This window comes from Bidens hawaiensis, unplaced genomic scaffold (genome assembly GCF_021521415.1).
Source record: "Bidens hawaiensis isolate Kalapana, Puna unplaced genomic scaffold, B.hawaiensis_p1.1 tig00007125_1, whole genome shotgun sequence".
Classification (NCBI taxonomy): Eukaryota; Viridiplantae; Streptophyta; class Magnoliopsida; order Asterales; family Asteraceae; genus Bidens; species Bidens hawaiensis.
In genome coordinates this window covers 474,036-496,004 of record NW_027491489.1, presented here as the reverse complement: position 1 = coordinate 496,004, position 21,969 = coordinate 474,036, and the positions used below count along the sequence as shown (strand labels likewise).

Sequence of the window (21,969 nt, the reverse complement as noted above, 5' to 3'; positions counted from 1 at the left end):
CCGGGTAGACTTCACTTAAAGAGTATTTCACCAAGTGAAATACTTACCGGGTAGACTACAATCTTCTTGACTTTATCAGACTTTGCCCGACAAACTCTTACTAGCAACCTTGTTCTTTAATGGTCCTTCAACTCATTGCTAGGAAATAGCTTATTAGCAAAGTGTGCTCGGTAGCACTTGTACCTTGATTGAGTTGAACCCTGCCTGATGTTACTTGAGATATTTCATTGCACATCAAGCTTACTTGGACCACTTAGTGTTATTAATGAATACCTTGTCCGGTCTTCCAATCACTTGGCTTCATGAGCTTGGTCAGCCAAGAACCTACTCTTAAGTAAACCTTACTCGGCTAAAAAGAACAAACTTGCTAGATAAAGTGATCCTTACCCGGGTATGTACTAATTAGTGAACCTTGCCCGGTTATACACTAATTGGCGAACCCTGCCCGGATATCCACTTAAGAAGAATTCTAGAAGATAACCTTGCCTGATGGATAAAATATCATGCCTGGCTAAGTAAAACCTTGCTCGGAAGTATAAGGTGTGCCCGGTTCCATACTTGGCGAATTTTGAGGAGGTTGAGAAGATTCCAATCTTCCATACACTTCTCTTAGGTCAAATCTTTGACTCAACAAAATTGATGTTGGATCTCCAAACGAGTTATCAACCCAAACATCAATCCATAACATTGTCTCCAAATCATCAAATAATTTCAAAACCCCCAAAAATAATTTCAACGAACTTCATCGTTTAACGTCCAAGGTGGATTCAAGAGCGAAATGAATCAGTTCAGCGGTTAGTCTGAACGATTCGGTAACCCAGCTCTGATACCAATTGACAGTCCCGAATAACAACGTCATAACCCACACATATTGTGTCGACAAGAAGGTTAATGACGGATTGGTAAATAAGGAAAGAATCTTGTTTGTTAACGGTTGAATCAGAAACTAACAAGTTTTGTTGCTAATAGGTTAATAATGGTAACAGACACGAACAATAACTCAAAAGATTTCCCTTTATATAAAGAAATTCATACAAATGATAATCTATTAGGGTTTCTTGTTGAATCAATGATAACCTAGGACAGCCGTCACACTCAATCAAGAATATTCGATCTTATCAGAAAAGTGTAAAGGCAAATCCATATTCCGTTGGAGGCGTGCCCTAAAATATTCTATTTATAGGCCTGCCACTTCCAGACAGCTTTCATTTCTTCTAGAAACCCAAATGATTAATACATATTCAAATTACATATTCAAAACTATACTAAGTGTAAAACAAGTCTTGCGGGTAGACCTTGTAGCAGTAATCTTTTCCGAGTGGACGTTATGCTCTGCCTTCCTTTACTGACTTGGTAACCTTGAAGTGTGCTCGAGTACAGTTCTCCGGGTAGACTTTACTTAAGAGTATTTTACCAGTAAACTACTCACCGGGTAGACTTCAATCTTCTTGACCTTATCAGACTTTGCCCTAAAAGATCCTACTACCATAATGTTCTTCAAGAATCCCTTAACTCATTTGTTAGATAACTTATTAAGCAACCATAGTGTGCTCGGTACACTGTGGCTTGCTCTGAGTTGAACATTGCCCGAGAAAGTAAGTACTTGATTAACTTTCAATAAGCTTGCCCGGATTCCACTTTATTAAGCAAACCTTGACCGACAAGAACAACTTTGCTAGATGTAGTGAACCCTACTCGGATTATCACTAAAGAAGACTTCAAGAAGTTAATCCTGCCCAATAGGCAAAATATCATGCCTGGCTAAGTAAAACCCTGCTCGGATGTCTCAGGTGTGCCCGGTTCCATACTTAGCGATTTCTGAGGAGGTTGAGAAGATTCCAATCTTCCTTATGATCAGTTTTATAGGTCAAATCATGACTCAACATATTACATATGTTATATCATAACATAACATGCAAGATCCAATAGGCTTTGCATGTTGTTATTTAACCATCTTATATAACATTACAAGTAACATGCAAAATACAAAATGCAATAAGTCTTGCATATTGTTTTTTAACCAACGTAAATAACATTACAAGTAACATGCAAAATATCATCTCTCATAAATTATCTATAGAAACTCAATTTCCGAATATTCTAAGTGTTAATATTTATTTGTTAGATCACATCTCAAATAAATATCGTGGTGTTTGTCTAGTTTGTTATTGGGTATAACCGGACTTGGATCATAACGTACTAGCCACATCAATTATAATATGTCTTGGGCAGACCGAGTCTAACATATATGTTATATACAGTCGTATAAGTATGGTACACTATAAATAGTGTACTTATCCATTCATTCAGTAGCTTTTGCATGGTGCATGATTTCCTAGAGCATATCACTGTTATATCCGTTGTAATGCTTGATGATTAATGATAAACGAGCTTAAATGTTAATGAATTTCTTGTGTATCTTCATCCCTTTTTGAAATCCGCGCAATACGTTAAAGAGCAAATTCAATTCATGTCGATCCTGATTTATTCGAGGTTCTTTCAAGTGGTATCAGAGCAATTAGGCTCTTATTTTCTTTGAATACACAAGATACTGATCATTTGATATCCGTGATCGTTGTTACAATTCAGCCTAATTTCATCGTCAAACCTTACAAATTATTCTCAGATCATTCGTCTATAGTTCGTGCATAATCCTACCAATATTCAAATCAAATCAAGCTCAAATTCATCATCATTGATCAAAGATGTTGATATCCATGTGTATGTTTTTCAGCGAATAAGTCAATGGACAAATTAGATTTATACGACGGATAATCCACTTATACGTCGTATATACTTTTACGTTGATTTGGAACTTATACGCTGTCTTGGTTCTTATACAAACATATCCATTGATTTCAGACTTATACGGACAGAGAAATTTTGAGATATTATTGAAACATGGAGAATCTAGGTGCATTTGCAACCCAGCCGTCAAATTCTTTGTTTCGAATAGTATACTAAAAGTCAGATCATTACATCTTCAGTTTCGCCACAAAAAGTTTTAAAAATTGTCAACGTTAAACATATACGACACATTAGTCAACGTATAACCATATATGCCATATATCTTTTTGAATGTATAAGTTCTTGACATATACAACACATAAACTTGAACGTATATCCCTATCCTCCGTGTATGTTGGAGTGTTTATATTTTATCCGTGTTATATTTCAACGTATATCTACTTATCCGTTGGTATTCCTCTCTCCATAAGTTTTCAAATGTATAACATCTACATATATGTAGTTATACGTCATATACGTTCTCCTGGTTCATACATATTTATACGGGCTTATAAAGTTATCCGCCACATACATACTTAAATGTTGATAAATGAACATAAGCTTAAATGTTACTTATATGCTATAATTACTTATACATTGATGTATTTATTGAGAAATGTTGTTATTGGTGTGTGAAAACATTTGAATGAGTTTAGCAACGAACATAATGGTTTGGGGATTGTATCATGAAAGGTAGAAGACTGGATTATGAAGAACAAAGGAAAGTCTAAAGTGTCAAATCTTCTCAAGCATGTTCAGAAGACATAACCTCTGTAGGTCTTTTAACTTGATGATTGATTAAAGAGAAGAGCTTTTGAAGACTGAGTCTAATCTAAGAAATATTCATGAGTTTTTTGGTGCATAGAATGTCTATTGCTTAGACGACAAGACCAAGAAATACCCAAGGGGGAGATTTTTAGTGCATAATATGTCTATAGCTCAGGTCTTGTAGGGCTTGTTTTATAGTTAGTGAAGTTGGAATATACTTTAATGTTAGGAACGCATATGTACATATCCGGTGTATATGTTGTTGTTAATGTCTATAAATTAGTTGTAGGCTTATACATTCATTGTCCTTCTGGTCCATCTTATACCTGTTCTGTAATTGTCAAATCCTGATGTACTATCACAATTATCAATGAATAAACAAAGAGTTTAGGAGATGTTATTGTGCTTTTAACCTTGTTAATTTTCCGCACATAACATTATAGAGTAGACATATTCGTGAACATTCTTTCACGTCCATTCTATCGATCATTTGATGAACTTTTACAATTTAAATAGAAATAATGCATGAAACGAGGTCTTCCCACATCTTAAAAAATTAATTGTGGTTAACTTAAAAGATTGAAACTTGAGCACCTTGAGAAGTTTGATCCATAGGAGCTTGAGAAGTTGAGGAAAACTTATTGGAATGGTTTGAATAGGTTGAGCTTGAACGGGTTTCAAGAGTGGGTTTGGTTAGTGTGGGTTGCAAGAGTGAGTTGAGATTGCGGGTATGGGTTTTTATAGGTTTGGTTTGGATTGGGTAGTGTAGTAGGGTGCAGGTATGGTTTCTTGTTTGGAAAGGTTTGGTAAAATGGTTCTTGAGACGAGTTAAGTTGATTAATAGCATAGTTTTGGTGTTTACATTTGTGTTTCTTGTTATCGTGGTAAGAATTGTTGTTGTTGTTGTGTATGATTTTGGGCTCCAGCGCAACATCTATTGAGGATTCGGTTTTGGATTTATCGGGTGCTGATTCAGAACCTTTATGGGTCTAAGTCCTGACTTAATCATGGGTCTTGGTTGTAAGTGCATGATTTTGTAATTGCAAAATGTCTATTGCTAGGTCTTGAAGAATTTGCCCCCCCCCCCCTAAAACCAAAAATTATTTAAAATTTTGTAAGAATATGTACAAAGTCATATGACCTCGATGAAGGGCTATTCAAGGTTCTAATCCATAACCTCCGGATCACTCACTTTCCCACCTCCCAAATTCTAAATACCATTAAGCCACAACAAATACGAAAATATGTTTTTATCGGAAGCTTTAGTAGAAAGTGTTGGTGCATGATGTCAGTAGTTCAGTATCTTGTGTTTATTTGTGTCTGTAATCGTTTAGATTGTTTGATTTGTGTTGAATATTGTTACTTGTATGTTCGCCGTGTGTCAAGCGAACTTGAAGGCCAACGAAGTTATGACAACTTCTCCTAGTATGTTAGGCGATGTTGTCGAGCTTTATAAACTCATAACTTCGGCCAGTTTAGACAAGTTTGAAGAACGATTGGTTTTGGTGATCTTTTGTGACAACTGCCAAATTTCAGGTTAACTTCGTTAACTAAACACAGTTAAATCTTGTTGACTATGTCTGTAAACTCAGTTAGTTCTGTTAACTATGTTAATGAACTCTTATACATATGGGGTCATGTATATGAACTCTTGTACATGTGGTGTCATGTATGCGTACATTTAAGTTAATGTGTCATTGGTGACTTAAACAAGAATAAGTGGCTAATTATAACTAGAATAATAAACTCGTCATACATGTTATGATAAACGTGTTATGTAGCATGTACTGTATATGATAAGTATAATGTGCTATGTGATTAATATGTTATATTATGGTTGATACATAATAATGTGATTTGTAAGTAAACTAGGTGATTAAACAAGCTACATTATATGTCATGTTACATATTGGTTATTTATATGGAACCTTAGATTATAATACATAGAAAATGTTTATAAATTATGTAACATGTCACATATGGAATAATAAAAATAACTTAAGGTGTTATTATTCCATTAAATCATTAGTAAAAGATTTTAAAAACAAGGAGGTTACAAACTATTGGAGTTCAAAGCCTTTATTTTTCCCCTCTCTCTCTCTTTGGTCGTGAACCACACACCCACACACACACACTCATTTTGTTTTGCAAACACTCTCTTTTAATTTCATTTTCATACACAAAAGGTTTGGTGATTATTGAGAAGCAAGGGAAGTAAACATTTGGATCAATCAAGAGGGTAGGTATTTATGTTTTGTTGTATACATATGAACCTTGTATCCAAATGATTTGGATCATAAAATGGGATGATCAAAGTTTGATGAGTCAAAAGAATTTATATGTATTTTGGTCTAGTATTTTGAGTCTTTTATAAATATAATTGTTTTTACTTTTCTTGTGAATTCAAATGGATAATAGTAAGACATGAAATTTGATTGAGTAAGAATGTTCTTTGATGATTATGATTTTAGTGGATTGTGGTTTGAATCTGCTTGCTGGCAGACTTTGTGTCTTGGATTGTAGTGTGTGAATAATCTGTATGTTTTGGTAAGTTATAAAATTATGAGAAAAATATATGTTATACCTAATACATGTGAGTATATGTGTGATTTATTTGGTAATTTAATTCCAAGTTTTGATTGATTAGAAAAATCAGTTTTTGGATGATTGAAAATTGGTTAAGGATGATCAATATATTGACTAGTTAAAATAGTTGTAAATTGTAATATATTGACTATGCTAATTGGAATTTTGACTTTGTTAGTCAACTTGGAACTACTTGACTAAGTGGTTAGTCTTACTTGTAAAATGTTGAAAGTATTAGGAGTTGGAATTAGTCATAGAATTTCATGAAAAGTGGCTAAGTGCATATTACTTGATTGTTGTTAAAGTTGTGACTAGGAGCATAACATAAACATTCTGAGTCTAACGAATTGGTCAAAAGTCATCAACGGGCCGTCGGTCAACATTTTGGTCAAAGGTCAACATTTTGGTCAAACGGTCAACAAAACTCAATTTTTAGTCTTCGGTCATCGAGACTTGGACTTTTTAGTCAACGGTTAACAACTTGGACCTTTTGGTCAAAAGTCAAACGAAAAGTCAAACTTTAGTCAAAGTCAACAAAAGTCAAACTTTGGTCAAAGTCAACAAAAAAGTCAAACTTTGGTCAAACTTCAAATAAACATGAGAATTGTTTGGATACTAAGGAATCTAGGAATCGCTTAGCAAATACTTATAGTGCTTGTGTGATTTAGGCACTAGAACAACATTGATTTAAGAAGTTGACTTTAAGTTTGAATCGCATACGAGGTGAGTTTCACTACCCCACTTTTTACTTACTCCTTTTGGGGGGAAAGCATGCAACATACAAACTTTTTGGATAATTGTTGACTTTTTAATACCTCATGTGTACATTGTGAACTTATATTGAAGTCCCCCATGCACATTGGACCGTTAGCAATTGTATATTGGCTGGGTAATGAAAGGTAGTACTACTGGGTTTGACAAACACCCTCGGGGCTCTCGGTTGAGGGAGTCGCCGGGCGTCTCATTTACTAGAAACCCCCTAGTCTTATATTAGACTTCGTGGGTGGCAAACAAAACTAACACATCTGCCTCTGTCACAGTGGAACACACACTAATGTAACGTGATTGCTAGCCTAATTAACTAGCGGTATTTCTAATGTATACATTATCCATGCTTTACTACTACACTGTTTACTTACTAAAAGGTTGTTTGACAAACTTGTTTTTAAACTCAAACTGTGAACTCACCAACCGTCGTTTTGACCCGTTTTAGCATGTCTTTCTCAGGTCGCTGATAGTGCAAGGATAGGAGTTGCATTCATGATCACCAATAGACATTGCATCTTAAGTTGGAATCTTTTATTTAATAATGTTATGGCTTGCGCGTGTTTTTGGGCGCCTTATACTATTTGGTTTTGTTTAGGGATGTTTCCCGTTATGTTACGCTTCCGCATATTAAAATCTTAAGACATTAACTCTGAATGGTTTCCCAAATATGGGGCAATAAAGTATTTTAAAATATTTAGACGTTGTTTGTTGTAACTAATGATTGAGATCCTGGTTTGTCATGCGCCTCGCGGTAAAACTCGCATGTGGAAATTGAGGATGTGACAGATTGGTATCAGAGCCATTTGTTATAGTGAACCAGGTTGCATTCTAGTTAGTGATAAGTGAACTAGGTTGCATTCCTAACTATGACTGTACTTGTGAAGATAGTTACAACACACACATATTCGGTACTTATTCGTGCGCCTATGTTGCAGTATGTCATCATCCAACCCCGATCGTGCTCATGGAAAGGAACCTGTCACCGAAAACGACGAACCATTGTCACCAACTCATCCTTCAATGCCTTTGTCAGTAGGGAGGAAGAGGCACCGTACTGAATTACCGGAGGGAGCAACGTCTTTAGGTGAATCATCTCTCTAACGCTCGCTTAGGAGACAGATGACATGGGACTAGTACCCGAACTATGTCACTAGTCTCGTCTTGAAGGAGGATGTCTCACCTATGCCTAGTTTAACTAACCCTTCGTTACCAAATGATCCGAATGCTGAGCCTACTCTTCATGTACTTCCGTGTCATGAATTGCAAGTTATGGCTGCTGTGGTGTCTTCGTCGAAACGCCAGCGTAGTCAAATGGAAGAAAATAGTTTAGGGATATATTACTTGAGGAAAGACTTAGATATGGCTAAGATCAGGATTTCAGAACTGACAGATAAGAACAGACAACTTGGGGAATACCATCGTGGGATGGTACGAGCTTTTCACAAGGTGAGAACTGAGGTTGCTGAACTAGTTGGTAGAGTGCAGCATTTGACAGGCCATCTGGGTCTGGCAGTTGATCAGATTAGAGAGTTGGAGGAGCAGCATGGACCTGAAGAGGACCCTGAAGAGGATCCTGAGGAGGACCCTGAAGAGGAACCGGAGGAGGACCCTGAAGAAGGGCCAGCTGATAGTGCTGGGTCTGGGGTGACTCACTGATGATGGAAGGATTTTTTTTTTCTCTCATGCTTAGTTTTCAGAAACCTAGATGGGGAGGGTTGTTCCCTTCCAACTAATACTTTTTGGATTTTGGTATTTGAACTTAAGTACTTTGTAAACGGTTTTTACAAGTTATTTATTTAAGTATTATTGTCTAAATTTATTATGTTGTGGTTATATGATTGTATGCCATTTACTTTATACTAGAATAATGGTTGGTATTAGAGGTATTAACATTATTGTATTCTGTGAATGTGAAGAATTATGTCTAGTCGTGGCGGACGTGGTGGTGGAAACCTTAACTTGACTCCAGCTGAGTTGGCAGCGCTAATTAATGAGCATGTTACGGCTGAGATGGCCGCGGCTCAGGCTCAAGGACAGCCACAGGGAGGTCAAGCCGGTTCTACCTTCAAAAACTTCATGGACTGTAAGCCGCATGCTTTTTCTGGTTTGGAAGAAGCAGTTGGGTTGCTACACTGGATAGAGAAAGCAGAGTATGTGTTCTCTAGTGCAACTGTCTGAATGAGAGTAAAGTAAAGTTTGCTACTGGGACTCTAGAAAAAGCAGCCCTTACCTGGTGGAGTTCCCAGGTGCAAACGATGGGACTTGATGCGGCCAACGCTTTGACTTGGGCTGAGTTTACTGAACTGCTGTAGGAGGAGTATAGCCCGAGAGATGAAGTGCAGAAGCTAGAACAGGAATTTTGGAATCTTCGCATGGATGGTTCAGAAGTTGAAACTTATACAAACCGATCGCATGAACTTGCTGTTTTGTGCCCACAAATGGTGAATCCTGCCTACAAGAGGATTGAGAAGTATATTGATGGTCTAGTACCACAGATTCAGGGGATGGTAACTTCATCTAGGACGACTACGATTCAAGAAGCTATTCGTCTAGCTCATAAACTAACCGAACAAGCTATCAAGCAAGGGGCATTACCAGCAAAGAAATCGACTGCAGGATCAAGTGAAAACAAACATAAGTGGGAGAACAACAACAACCACAGTTATGCGAACAAAGCACCATATTCAAACATCACTCAACATCGTCAGAACAAACGATTCGAACCTACCCGGAACAACAATCACTTTAACCCTAACCAGAATCACGGGGGTTATCAGGGCTGACACCCTAGATGTAACAAGTGCAATCTGCATCACGTTGGACAGTGTGAAAAAGCAGCTTGTCAGCGTTGTGGAAATCCGGGTCATGAAGCAAGAGTTTGTCAGGGAGAACTTAAGAATAAGAAACCACAAGCTCAAGAGAAATCAAAGAAATGTTACGAGTGTGGACAAGAAGGACATTTCAGGCCAGATTGTCTGAAGCTCAAGAATAAGAAAAGTGGTGTGAACAACAAAACTGGTAAAGACAACAATGGTGGAAATGACAACTCCGGTGGAGAAGGAAGAGGAAGGGCATTCGTGATCGGATCAGGTCAGGCTATATCTGATTCTTCTACTGTTAATGGTAAATTTATGTTGAATGGGAGTCCTGCCCTAACCTTATTTGACACCGGGGCAGATAAAAGTTTTATTTCTACTAAGTTTTGTAAACTAATAGAACACAACCCATCAAGTTTAGAGTCGAACTATTTTATTGAACTCGCCAACGGGAAAACCGTTGAGGTATCCCAGATTCTTAAGGGATGCAAGTTAGTATTGTCCTCTCGTACGTTCGACATTGACCTTTTACCAATTGAACTCGGTAGTTTTGATGTGGTCATTGGTATGGATTGGTTGTCCGCGCATCAAGCCGTAGTAGGTTGTCATGAGAAAGTAGTTCGTATCCCAGTCGCTAATGGAGAAGTTCTAACTGTTCAAGGAGAAGAAGGCGGTACTGCCATGGGTGTTATCTCGATATTAAGAGCTTAAAGGTTGTTACGTAAGGGACACTTAGCAGTTTTGGCGATGGTGTCAGACACATGGACGGAAGAGAAACGAATCGAGGATATTCCTATCGTCAGGGATTTTCCTGAGGTATTTCCTGAAGACCTACCTGGTCTTCCGCCTCATAGACAGGTTGAATTTCAGATCGAATTAACCCCGGGAGCAACTCCTATTGCTCGCGCACCCTATCGACTCGCTCCTAGTGAGTTGGAGGAATTGTCGAAACAATTGAAGGACTTGTTAGACAAGGGTCTTATTCGTCCGAGTTCATCACCATGGGGAGCTCCTGTGCTATTCGTAAAGAAGAAGGATGGAACTTTCCGGATGTGTATCGACTACAGAGAGCTTAACAAGGTTACGATCAAGAACCGATACCCTTTACCCCGTATTGATGATCTCTTTAACCAGTTGCAAGGATCTGGTTATTATTCGAAAATTGATCTTAGATCAGGTTATCATCAACTCAGAGTTCGTAAGGAGGACATATCAAAGACGGCATTTCGCACTCGTTAAGGTCACTATGAGTGTGCGATTATGCCATTTGGGTTAACAAACGCACCCGCAGTATTCATGGATCTCATGAATCGCGTTTGTAAACCGTATCTAGATAAGTTTGTCATTGTGTTTATTGACAATATCTTGATATACTCAAAGACTATGGAGGATCATGAACGACACTTACGGTTGATTTTGGAACTTCTGAGGAAAGAGAAACTGTTCGCAAAGTTTTCTAAATGCGAGTTTTGGATCCGAGAGGTTCAATTCTTAGGTCATGTGGTTAACGAGAAGGGCAATCATGTTGAACCAGTTAAGATTGAGTCCATTAAGGATTGGCCGATCCCAAGAACGCCGACCGAGATTAACCAATTTCTTGGTTTGGCTGGTTACTGTCGGAGATTCATTGAAGGATTCTCAAAGATCGCAAAACCACTCACTGCTCTGACCCAAAAAGGCATTTCGTACAAGTGGGGAGAGGAGAAGGAAGCAGCATTTCAAACGCTTAAGAAAAAACTTTGTAGCGCACCGATTCTATCCTTACCAGATGGAGTCGATGATTTTGTTTTATATTGTGACGCTTCCATCCAAGGTCTTGGATGTGTACTTATGCAACGCGAGAAAGTTATAGCGTATGCTTCTAGACAATTGAAACTCCACGAGCGATATTATACGACTCACGATTTGGAATTAGGAGCTGTTGACTTCGCACTAAAGATTTGGAGACATTATCTCTATGGAACAAAGTGTACCATCTACACTGACCATAAGAGTCTTCAGCATATATTCGAGCAGAAAGAGCTCAATATGAGGTAAAGGAGATGGGTCGAACTTCTCAACGACTATGAGTGTGCTATTAAGTATCATCCGGGAAAAGCTAATGTGGTAGCTGACGCTTTAAGTCGTAAGGAAAACCCAAATCCTCGAGAAGTTCGAGCATTGCAGTTAACTATACCTACAGGATTGCCGGACAGAATTCAAGAGGCTCAGATTGAAGCCTTAAAAGCAGAGAGTTTTGATTTCGAAGCCTTGCAAGGAATCAATGGAAAATCCGAAGTCGAATCTGATGGAATTCGGTATTACAACGGCCGGATTTTGGTACCTCGCTATGGGAATTTGCGTGAATTGGTCATGGACGAGGCACACATATCTCGGTATTCTGTACACCCAGGTTCAGATAAGATGTACCAGGACTTACGAGAACTCTACTGGTGGCCTGGCATGAAAGAAGAAATTGCTAACTATGTAACAAGGTGCTTGACATGTGCTAAGGTAAAGGTTGAGTATAGGAAACCATCTGGTTTGCTTCAGCAATCAGTAATCCCAATGGGAAAATGGGAACAAATATCCATGGATTTCATAACCAAATTACTTAAGACTCCTAGTGGATACGATACTATTTGGGTAATAGTGGATCGCCTGACAAAGTCAGCACATTTTCTAACTATCCGCGAGACCGATAAGATGGATAGGTTAGCTCGGATATATATTAAGGAAATTTTCGCTTGTCATGGAGTACCAATTTCGATTATATCCGACCGAGATGTTAGATTTACTTCAAATTTTTGGCAGTCATTACAAAAGGTGTTGGGAACACGCCTAGATATGAGTACAGCTTACCATCCGCAGAATGATGGTCAGAGTGAACGAACGATACAAACCTTGGAGGATATGCATAGAGCTTGCGTCATCGATTTCGGTAAGAATTGGGAAACTCACTTACCTTTAGTTGAGTTCTCCTATAATAATAGTTACCACACGACTATAAAAGCGGCACCTTTCGAAGCTCTGTATGGGAAAAAGTGTCGATCACCACTCTGCTGGGCAAGAGTCGGTGAAAGTCAGCTAACTGGACCCGAGATAGTCCATGAAACGAATGAACGAATTGTGCAAATCAAAAATCGTACGGCAGCAGCCCGAGATCGACAAAAGAGCTACGCCGATAAACGTAGGAAACCTCTAGAATTTGAAGTTGGAGACAGAGTACTTTTGAAAGTGTCACCTTGGAAAGGTGTTATACGTTTTGGGAAACATGGAAAAGTAAATCCGCGCTATGTAAGACCATTCGAAATTATTAAACAAATTGGCCCTGTTGCATACAAATTGGAATTACCAGAACAACTTTGTGGAGTACACAACGTTTTCCATGTGTCGAACCTTAAGAAGTGTTTGGCAGAAGAAACTCTCATAGTTCCTTTAGAGGAATTAGAGATTGATAAAAAGTTACTCTTCGTGGAGGAACCTGTTGAGATTATGGATAGGGAAGTAAAAACCTGAAGACACAACAAAACCTATTGTTCGTGTTCGTTGGAACTCGAGACGTGGACCGCAGTTCACGTGGGAGCGCGAGGATCAGATGAAAGAAAAGTATCCTCACTTATTCAAACCCAATGATAAACCTTAGGTACGATCTAAATTTCAAGACGAAATTTATTTTAGCAAGGGGATGATGTGACAATCTGAAATTTTTTTATTTATTTTATTTTCCTCTTTTTCCTTTCCAGTCCTTGAGCGACATTTTACAATTTTCGGGACGAAAATTCTTTTAACAAGGGGATGATGTGACAACTGCCAAATTTCAGGTTAACTTCGTTAACTAAACACAGTTAAATCTTGTTGACTATGTTTGTAAACTCAGTTATTTCTGTTAACTATGTTAATGAACTCTTATACATGTGGGGTCATGTATATGAACTCTTGTACATGTGGTGTCATGTATGCGTACATTTAAGTTAATGTGTCAATGGTGACTTAAACAAGAATAAGTGGCTAATTATAATTAGAATAATAAACTCGTCATACATGTTATGATAAACGTGTTATGTAGCATGTACTGTATATGATAAGTATAATGTGCTATGTGATTAATATGTTATATTATGGTTGATACATAATAATGTGATTTGTAAGTAAACTAGGTGATTAAACAAGCTACATTATATGTCATGTTACATATTGGTTATTTATATGGAACCTTAGATTATAATACATAGAAAATGTTTATAAATTATGTAACATGTCACATATGGAATAATAAAAATAACTTAAGGTGTTATTATTCCATTAAATCATTAGTAAAAGATTTTTAATAACGAGGTTACAAACTATTGGAGTTCAAAGCCTTTCTTTTTCCCCTCTCTCTCTCTTTGGTCGTGAACCACACACCCACACACACACTCTCATTTTGTTTTGCAACACTCTCTTTCAATATCATTTTCATACACAAAAGGTTTGGTGATTATTGGGAAGCAAGGGAAGTAAACATTTAGATCAATCAAGAGGGTAGGTATTTATGTTTTGTTGTATACATATGAACCTTGTATCCAAATGATTTGGATCATAAAAGGGGATGATCAAAGTTTGATGAGTCAAAAGAATTTGTATGTATTTTGGTATAGTATTTTGAGTCTTTTATAAATATAATTGTTTTTACTTTTCTTGTGAAATCAAATGGATAATAGTAAGACATGAAATTTGATTGAGTAAGAATGTTCTTTGATGATTTGGAATCGTAAGGATGTAAAAATTATGATTTTTAGTGGATTGTGGTTTGAATCTGCTTGCTGGCAGACTTTGTGTCTTAGATTGTAGTGTGTGAATAATCTGTATGTTTTGGTAAGTTATAAAATTATGAGAAAAATATATGTTATACCTAATACATGTGAGTATATGTGTGATTTATTTGGTAATTTAATTCCAAGTTTTGATTGATTAGAAAAATCGGTTTTTGGATGATTGAAAATTGGTTAAGGATGATCAATATATTGACTAGTTAAAATAGTTGTAAAATTGTAATATATTGACTATGCTAATTGGAATTTTGACTTTGTGAGTCAACTTGGAACTACTTGACTAAGTGGTTAGTCTTACTTGTGAAATGTTGGAAGTATTAGGAGTTGGAATTAGTCATAGAATTTCATGAAAAGTGGCTAAGTGCATATTACTTGATTGTTGTTAAAGTTGTGACTAGGAGCATAATATAAAGATTCTGAGTCTAACGAATTGGTCAAAAGTCATCAACGGGCCGTCGGTCAACATTTTGGTCAAATGGTCAACAAAACTCAATTTTTAGTCTTCGGTCATCGAGACTTGGAATTTTTAGTCAACGGTCAACAACTTGGACCTTTTGGTCAAAAGTCAAACGAAAAGTCAAACTTTAGTCGAAGTCAACAAAAGTCAAACTTTGGTCAAAGTCAACAAAAAAAAAGTCAAACTTTGGTCAAACTTCAAATAAACAATAGAATTGTTTGGATACTAAGGATTCTAGGAATCGCTTAGCAAATACTTATATTGCTTGTGTGATTTAGGCACTAGAACAACATTAATTTAAGAAGTTGCCTTTCAGTTTGAACCGCATTCGAGGTGAGTTTCACTACCCCACTTTTTACTTACTCATTTTGGGGGGAAAGCATGCAACATACAAACTTTTTGGATAATTGTAAACTTTTTAATACCTCATGTGTACATTGTGAACTTATACTGAAGTCCCCCATGCACATTGGACCGTTAGCAATTGTATATTGGCTGGGTAATGAAAGGTAGTACTACTGGGTTTGACAAACCCCTTCAGGGCTCTCGGTTGAGGCAGTCGCCGGGCGTCTCATTTACTAGAAACACACTAGTCTTATATTAGACTTCGTGGGTGGCAAATAAAACTAACACGTCAGCCTCGGTCACAGTGGAACACACACTAATGTAACGTGATTGCTAGCCTAATTAACTAGCGGTATTTCTAATGTATACATTATCCATGCTTTACTACTACACTGTTTACTTACTAAATGGTTGTTTGACAAACTTGTTTTTAAATTCAAACTGTGAACTCACCAACCGTCGTGTGACCCATTTTAGCATGTCTTTCTGAGGTCGCTGATAGCGCAAGGATAGGAGTTGCATTCATGATCACCAATAGACATTGCATCTTAAGTTGGAATCTTTTATTTAATAATGTTATGGCTTGTGCATGTTTTGGGCGCCTTATACTATTTGGTTTTGTTTAGGGATGTTTCCCGTTATGTTACGCTTCCGCATATTAAAACCTTAAGAAATTAACTCTGAATGGTTTCCCAAATATGGGGAAATAATGTATTTTAAATATTTAGACGTTGTTTGTTGTAACTAATGATTGAGGTCCTGGTTTGTCATGCGCCTCGCGGTAAAACCCCGCATGTGGAAATTGAGGGTGTGACATCTTTGGTATCACGTGTTAGTTGAAGCAATATATCAAGTTTTACCTTATACTCTCGTGTGTTTTACATATATATTCAACGTATAAATCGTCTTGACACTCGTATCTTATACATGGGGATTCCGCACCCTCGTGTTACGAGATACTCCTGTGTAGATCCGGCTGGGAACCTACAATTGGTATCAGAGCATTTTGCTCGTGATTGTGTGGTTCGGGATTATCAAACGGGTGTTAAGATCGTTTCGTTAGACCATTCGCGGAACGAGTTTACGTTGAAATACCTCATTTGCTCCTCTTCCATGCTCTTAAACAGTTCTTAGCATCTCAGGGGGAGACAAGCTGCAAGGGTGATGAGTTGAGAACTAAGAAGAGGCAAGAAAGAGACGATGATCCCAATGCATCGAAAGGTGCAGATGGTGAGTTGCAAAGAACTGAACAAACTCTTGGGACTTCCACATCTCAGGGGGAGTCTGCTGGTCCATCAGGCAATACTGGTGGTGAGAATGTAGTGGTTGTAGATGATGAGGAAGTTTTGGGGAATGATGATGATGAGATAGGTGATGATGAGTCAGCTGATGATGTGTTAACGGCTAATGAGATTGGAAAGATTGGGGAACAGATAGAGATTCATACTGACTTAGAAGAAGGGGAGATTGTTGATGATGGTGTAGAGCATGATATTCCGAATGTTGATAAGGTGAACTTGAGTCAAGATGCAAATGTGTCAGATGAGTTTGAGTGGGAAGAACAACCGAGATGGAAAGAAGGTTGTTCTCAGTGGTTCTTCAAGACAAAGAAGCATGCGGTACCAACATTGTTTAAGAAGAGTTACAATATCAAGGGCTACGCTGAGTCAAAGAAAGGTATCATTTGCTGGTTGTATGACGAATAGTTGAAGTTGTTTGTGATAAAGCGTTATGATGGGATTCAGTACTTTAAGAAGGCTTTGAGATCGCTCAACACCTTGCCTGAGTGTGAGGTGAAAGATTTGGCTCGACTGAGATTGATTAATAGGAGTGATGACGATATTGCTAGAATAATTGGAAAGATAGTATGGAAGGAAGCTATTAAGGAGAAAAAATTTGAACTTCTAAAGCCTCAGAAAGGAAAGTTGGTTGAAGATAAGGAACGGGGAATGCGGGCTTATGGTAAGCCTTGGATAGTGATGAAGTACAAGTCGATTCGATGCTTGAAAGAGGTTCCGATGAAGATGATGCCCAAGGATGTGCTAAAGGATCTCAAGTGGTGGTACGTTGACTGTCAGACTGTTGAGGCTATTATGGAATATGAGGATGAACAGGAGATTCTAAGAGTGTATGATCCCATGCACTTGGTTAATTTGTCTCAAGCTGATTTACAGGTACTCAATGATAAGAAGATATTCTACATTCCTGCGTGGAATGATGAAGCTAAGAAGTACCATAGGGTGGTCTCTGTCTGTGTAAGGCAGGGCGTTCATGCTTGAAGACGAGTGGTACTAGATTTTTGGATTACAAGACACGAGAAAGAATATAGAGATATGAAGCTACTGCCAAGGGGGAGTCTATTGGTGCATGATGTCAGTAGTTCAGTATCTTGTGTTTATTTGTGTCTGTAATCGTTTAGATTGTTTGATTTGTGTTGAATATTGTTACTTGTATGTTCGCCGTGTGTCAAGCGAACTTGAAGGCCAGCGAAGTTAGGACAACTTCACCTAGTATGTTAGGAGAAGTTGTCGAGCTTTATAAACTCATAACTTCGGCCAGTTTAGACAAGTTTAAAGAACGATTGGTTTTGGTGATCTTTAGTATCACGTGTTAGTTGAAGCAATATATCAAGTTTTACCTTATACTCTCGTGTGTTTTACATATATATTCAACGTATAAATCGTCTTGACACTCGTATCGTATACATGGGGATTCCGCACCCTCGTGTTACGAGATACTCCTGTGTAGATCCGGCTGGGAACCTACAGAAAGATCGGCTTTTTGTTTGTCGATGTGAATTTTGTCTATGGTGATCAACTTCTTTTCGTAGAAATCACGAATGAAGTGATACCGTATATCATTATGTTTAGTTTTAGAGTGACTTACCGGGTTCTTAGTTACGGAAATAGCAGTAGTGTTATCTACAAAAATATGAGTAGTAAGAAATTTCAAACCGTAATCGCGCATCTGCTGTTGTATCCATAAAACTTGAGAACTGCAGTTAGAAACAGCCATGTACTCATCTTCACAGGTAGAGAGCATTACAGTCGTGTGCTTCTTACATTTCCATGTCACTAACCTGCTACCAAAGAATTGATAACCGGCAGTGGTAGACTTAGCGTTCAGCTTACAACTTCCATAATCTGAATCAGAATAAGCTCCCAGCTCAAATACATAGTCTCTTGCATACCAAATACCGACCCCTTGACAACCATTTAGATACCGAAGTATCCGCTTCACTAACGCCAAGTGAGAGAATTTTGGATTGGATTGATATCGGGTGCACAGACATGTAGGATACATGATGTCTAGTCTTGATGCAGTGAGGTACATGAGAAAGCCAATCATAGAACGGTAAAGCGTCTCGTCAACCTTTTCTCCGTTGGGATCATGACCAATTACATGATTAAGAACAATAAGAGTGCTGATCGGCGTTGAGTCAGCCATATTGAAATTCTCAAGGATATCTTTGACATACTTCGTTTGGTGAATAAAGATACCATCAGACAGTTGTTCGACTTGCAAACCCAAGAAAAACTTCAATTATCCCATAGCGCTCATCTCCAACTTCGATTTCATAACATCCTCGAATTCCTTGCACAGAACATCGTTTGTCGACCCAAAGATGATATCGTCAAAGTAGACCTGGACTATCAGTAAATGACCATATACTTCCTTTGTGAAGAGTGTACAATCAACGGTGCCATGAACAAAGCTATCGTCAAACAAGTGTTGAGACAATGTTTTATACCAAGCTCTCGGCCTTGATGTAATCCGTAAAGAGCTTTGTCAAGCAAATACACCTTGTCTTTGTGGATCGGATCGACAAACCCCGGTGGTTATCCCACATAAACTTCTTCACCCAGTTTTACATTAAGGAAAACAGACCTTACATCTAGCTGATAAACCTTGAATCATTTCCAAGATGCAAAAGCCAAGAAAATTCTAATTGCTTCAATTCTAGCAACGGGAGCATAGACTTCATGGTAATCGATTCCTTCCCTTTGATTAAATCTAAGAACCACCAATCAAGCTTTGTTTCTAACAATGATTCCATTTTCATCCCTTTTACACTTGTAAAACCACTTGGTATTTATACACCTTTTGTGTTAAGGTAGATCTACAAGTTTCCACACCCCAAGTTTCTCAAACTATAACAACTCTTCTTGCATCACATTTACCCAGCTCTCTCGTGTCAAAGCTTGCTTAGATGTCTTCGGTTCGATTTGTGAGATGAAACATTTGAATGAAAACAGATTGTGAAAAGGAGAAACTTGTGTATAGTAACAACAAAGGCTTTGATCAATTTGAGTTCGAGTTTGAATTCCAGTATTAAGTTGGCCAATAATGTTCTCTTCTGGGTGATATGACATTGTTCAAGGAATAATTTCATTTAGGACCATCACATCTATTGGAAGATTATTAACATTCTATTCTCCAACCACTTCATCTAAATTAGGTGTTGGTTGAACCAAAGATTCAATCACTTCATCATGATCTTCACCATCATCATCCAAGGATGGTGTAGCTGATGTATCTTCAAACGGTTCATCAACATCAGGTGTCGGGTCATCATTGAAAAGTGGAACGTCTTGTGGTGTAATTTCTTCACTAAACCCTTCACCAAAATGTTGTTGAAATAACAGTGTGGCCATTTCATCAGTGATTTCCCCTTCAGAAAATGAGAAACAACTCCACAGGCTATCATAATAAAACATCAACGAATTGCCCTTTCATTGAATTGGAATAGCATAGTGTTGACAGTCAACGTGTTGCACTTGCACAATCTGGTTAATGCTAGGTAAGAATACACGTTGTAATGGACTAGCATAACCAACAAAGAATCCCTCCACAGACTTAGTACCAAATTTACCATTAGGATCAAGAACGGTACATTGTGATCCAAATGGCTCAAGCCACTTCAAGTTCAGTTTTCGTCGATTAAGCAGCTCAAAACAGGTTTTGCCAAACTTCTTTACCGTTAGAACGCGGTTGTGAGTATAACAAGCCGATGCAACTGCTGTAGTTTAGAAATAGCCAACATAGCCCTTGTTGTTTCAATCAAAGTCCTATTTTTTTATTCAGCCACTCCATTCTATTGTGGAGTATAAGGAGCAATGAATTCATGCAGAATTCGACGTTCATCACATTATTGAAGCATTCGGTGTTGAATTTTATACAAGTTTATCAAAGTTTCAAGTTAACCACTTTAGCATGAAAAACGCAACGGAAGCTTAGTTTTAGAACTTGTTTAATGAACATACCATTATGTAAAACTAAAACCCGAAATACAAGGATCAATATTACAAGAACTAAATGCTAACATAATGTAAAATGTACCTCTTCTACCTTTAGAAGAAGATGTAGGTGAATGAAGAAGATGATGACTCCAAATGGCAAGGTTGCAAGGTAGGAACCCTCAAGCTAGTATACCCCAAGCTTTGTAGCAACAACACCAATTAATTGCTAGGATTTGAACACTATACAAGCTCACAAAAACACCCAATTTTCTGCCCAAATGGCCGTGAGTTTTAGAGAGAAAGAGAGAGTGTTTATGAATTCATTCTACACTTGAAAAATTCAAAAGACAAGACCCAAATGCATGTGTTGTGAATGGAGGTAGATAAAGTGGTCATCACAAGAAGACAAAGCCTAGGATTGGACCAAACTCTCCACCCACATGGGGTGGACGGTTATGTTTTTTTTTTTTTTTTTTTTTTTGTTTTGTTTTAACCATTTAAAACATCTCCATTCATTTTATAAAACTCATTTTTATAAAATGTACATACATTTATATAATTATTTAACTAATTAAATAATTAATTTATATAAACAAATTATCCAGATAATTTATTTAAATCCTCAAGTGTGTTTGTTTAGAAAACCAATTTCCAAACACGTAGTGTTCGGTATTCGTTTAAATGATCAAATCATTAAAAGAATACATTTGGTGTTGTCTTGCTTGTTATTGGGTATGACCCGACTTGGATCAAACACAGTTAGCCACATTAGTATAAGTATGTGTCTCGGGCATACGTAATTCCAACAATCTCCCACTTGCACGAGATACATAGAAAATTAATGCAAGTGGTGAATACCGCCTAACAACAGTTCACCACCCCTAATGTGTTTGACGAAGTGCCATTCAATAACATCATCCCTTCAAGTCCCTTACTTGATATGATTTAGGTGAATCTATCATTATATCTTTTTGTTACTAGATGTCATGTTGGATCTAAGAGACATAGGCGATCATTCTCTTTACAATTCAACTTTATCAGGCCTTAGACATCTAAACTCTCAACACATAAGAGGAACAAATTCCATCTTGACTGTATACGCCTCTCACTATCACTTTATACTCCACCCGAGCTCATCCTTATGTACCATCTTTTACGAATAGCGAAGGGGAGAGTCAAAGTGTAATACTTGGTGAAAATCAAGACCCAGTATACATCTCAGGTCTAAGGATAATATGAAATTCTCCTTTACTCAAAATTACTAATGATCAGGTCCATCGACTCCATGTAGTAATATTGAGAGCGGGTCAGTCCAATATTTGTATCCCACAAATATCTATGAACCTTGGCAGCAAACCTATGCTCCATATTCATTCCTTATGAATATCCACCAATTCTAGTTCATAATA

The 21,969-nt window shown here is 37.6% G+C and overlaps 1 protein-coding gene across 1 annotated transcript; it reads right to left on the bottom strand.

Annotated features, from left to right (window-relative positions):
- Positions 1-18,217: 18,217 nt before the first annotated feature.
- LOC143634558 (secreted RxLR effector protein 161-like) lies at positions 18,218-18,767 on the bottom strand. The gene is made up of 2 exons (XM_077102599.1): positions 18,309-18,767; positions 18,218-18,241 (listed from the first exon to the last, which is right to left on the bottom strand). Exons 1-2 carry the CDS (start codon positions 18,765-18,767, stop codon positions 18,218-18,220), a joined length of 483 nt encoding a protein of 160 aa, XP_076958714.1.
- Positions 18,768-21,969: the final 3,202 nt, after the last annotated feature.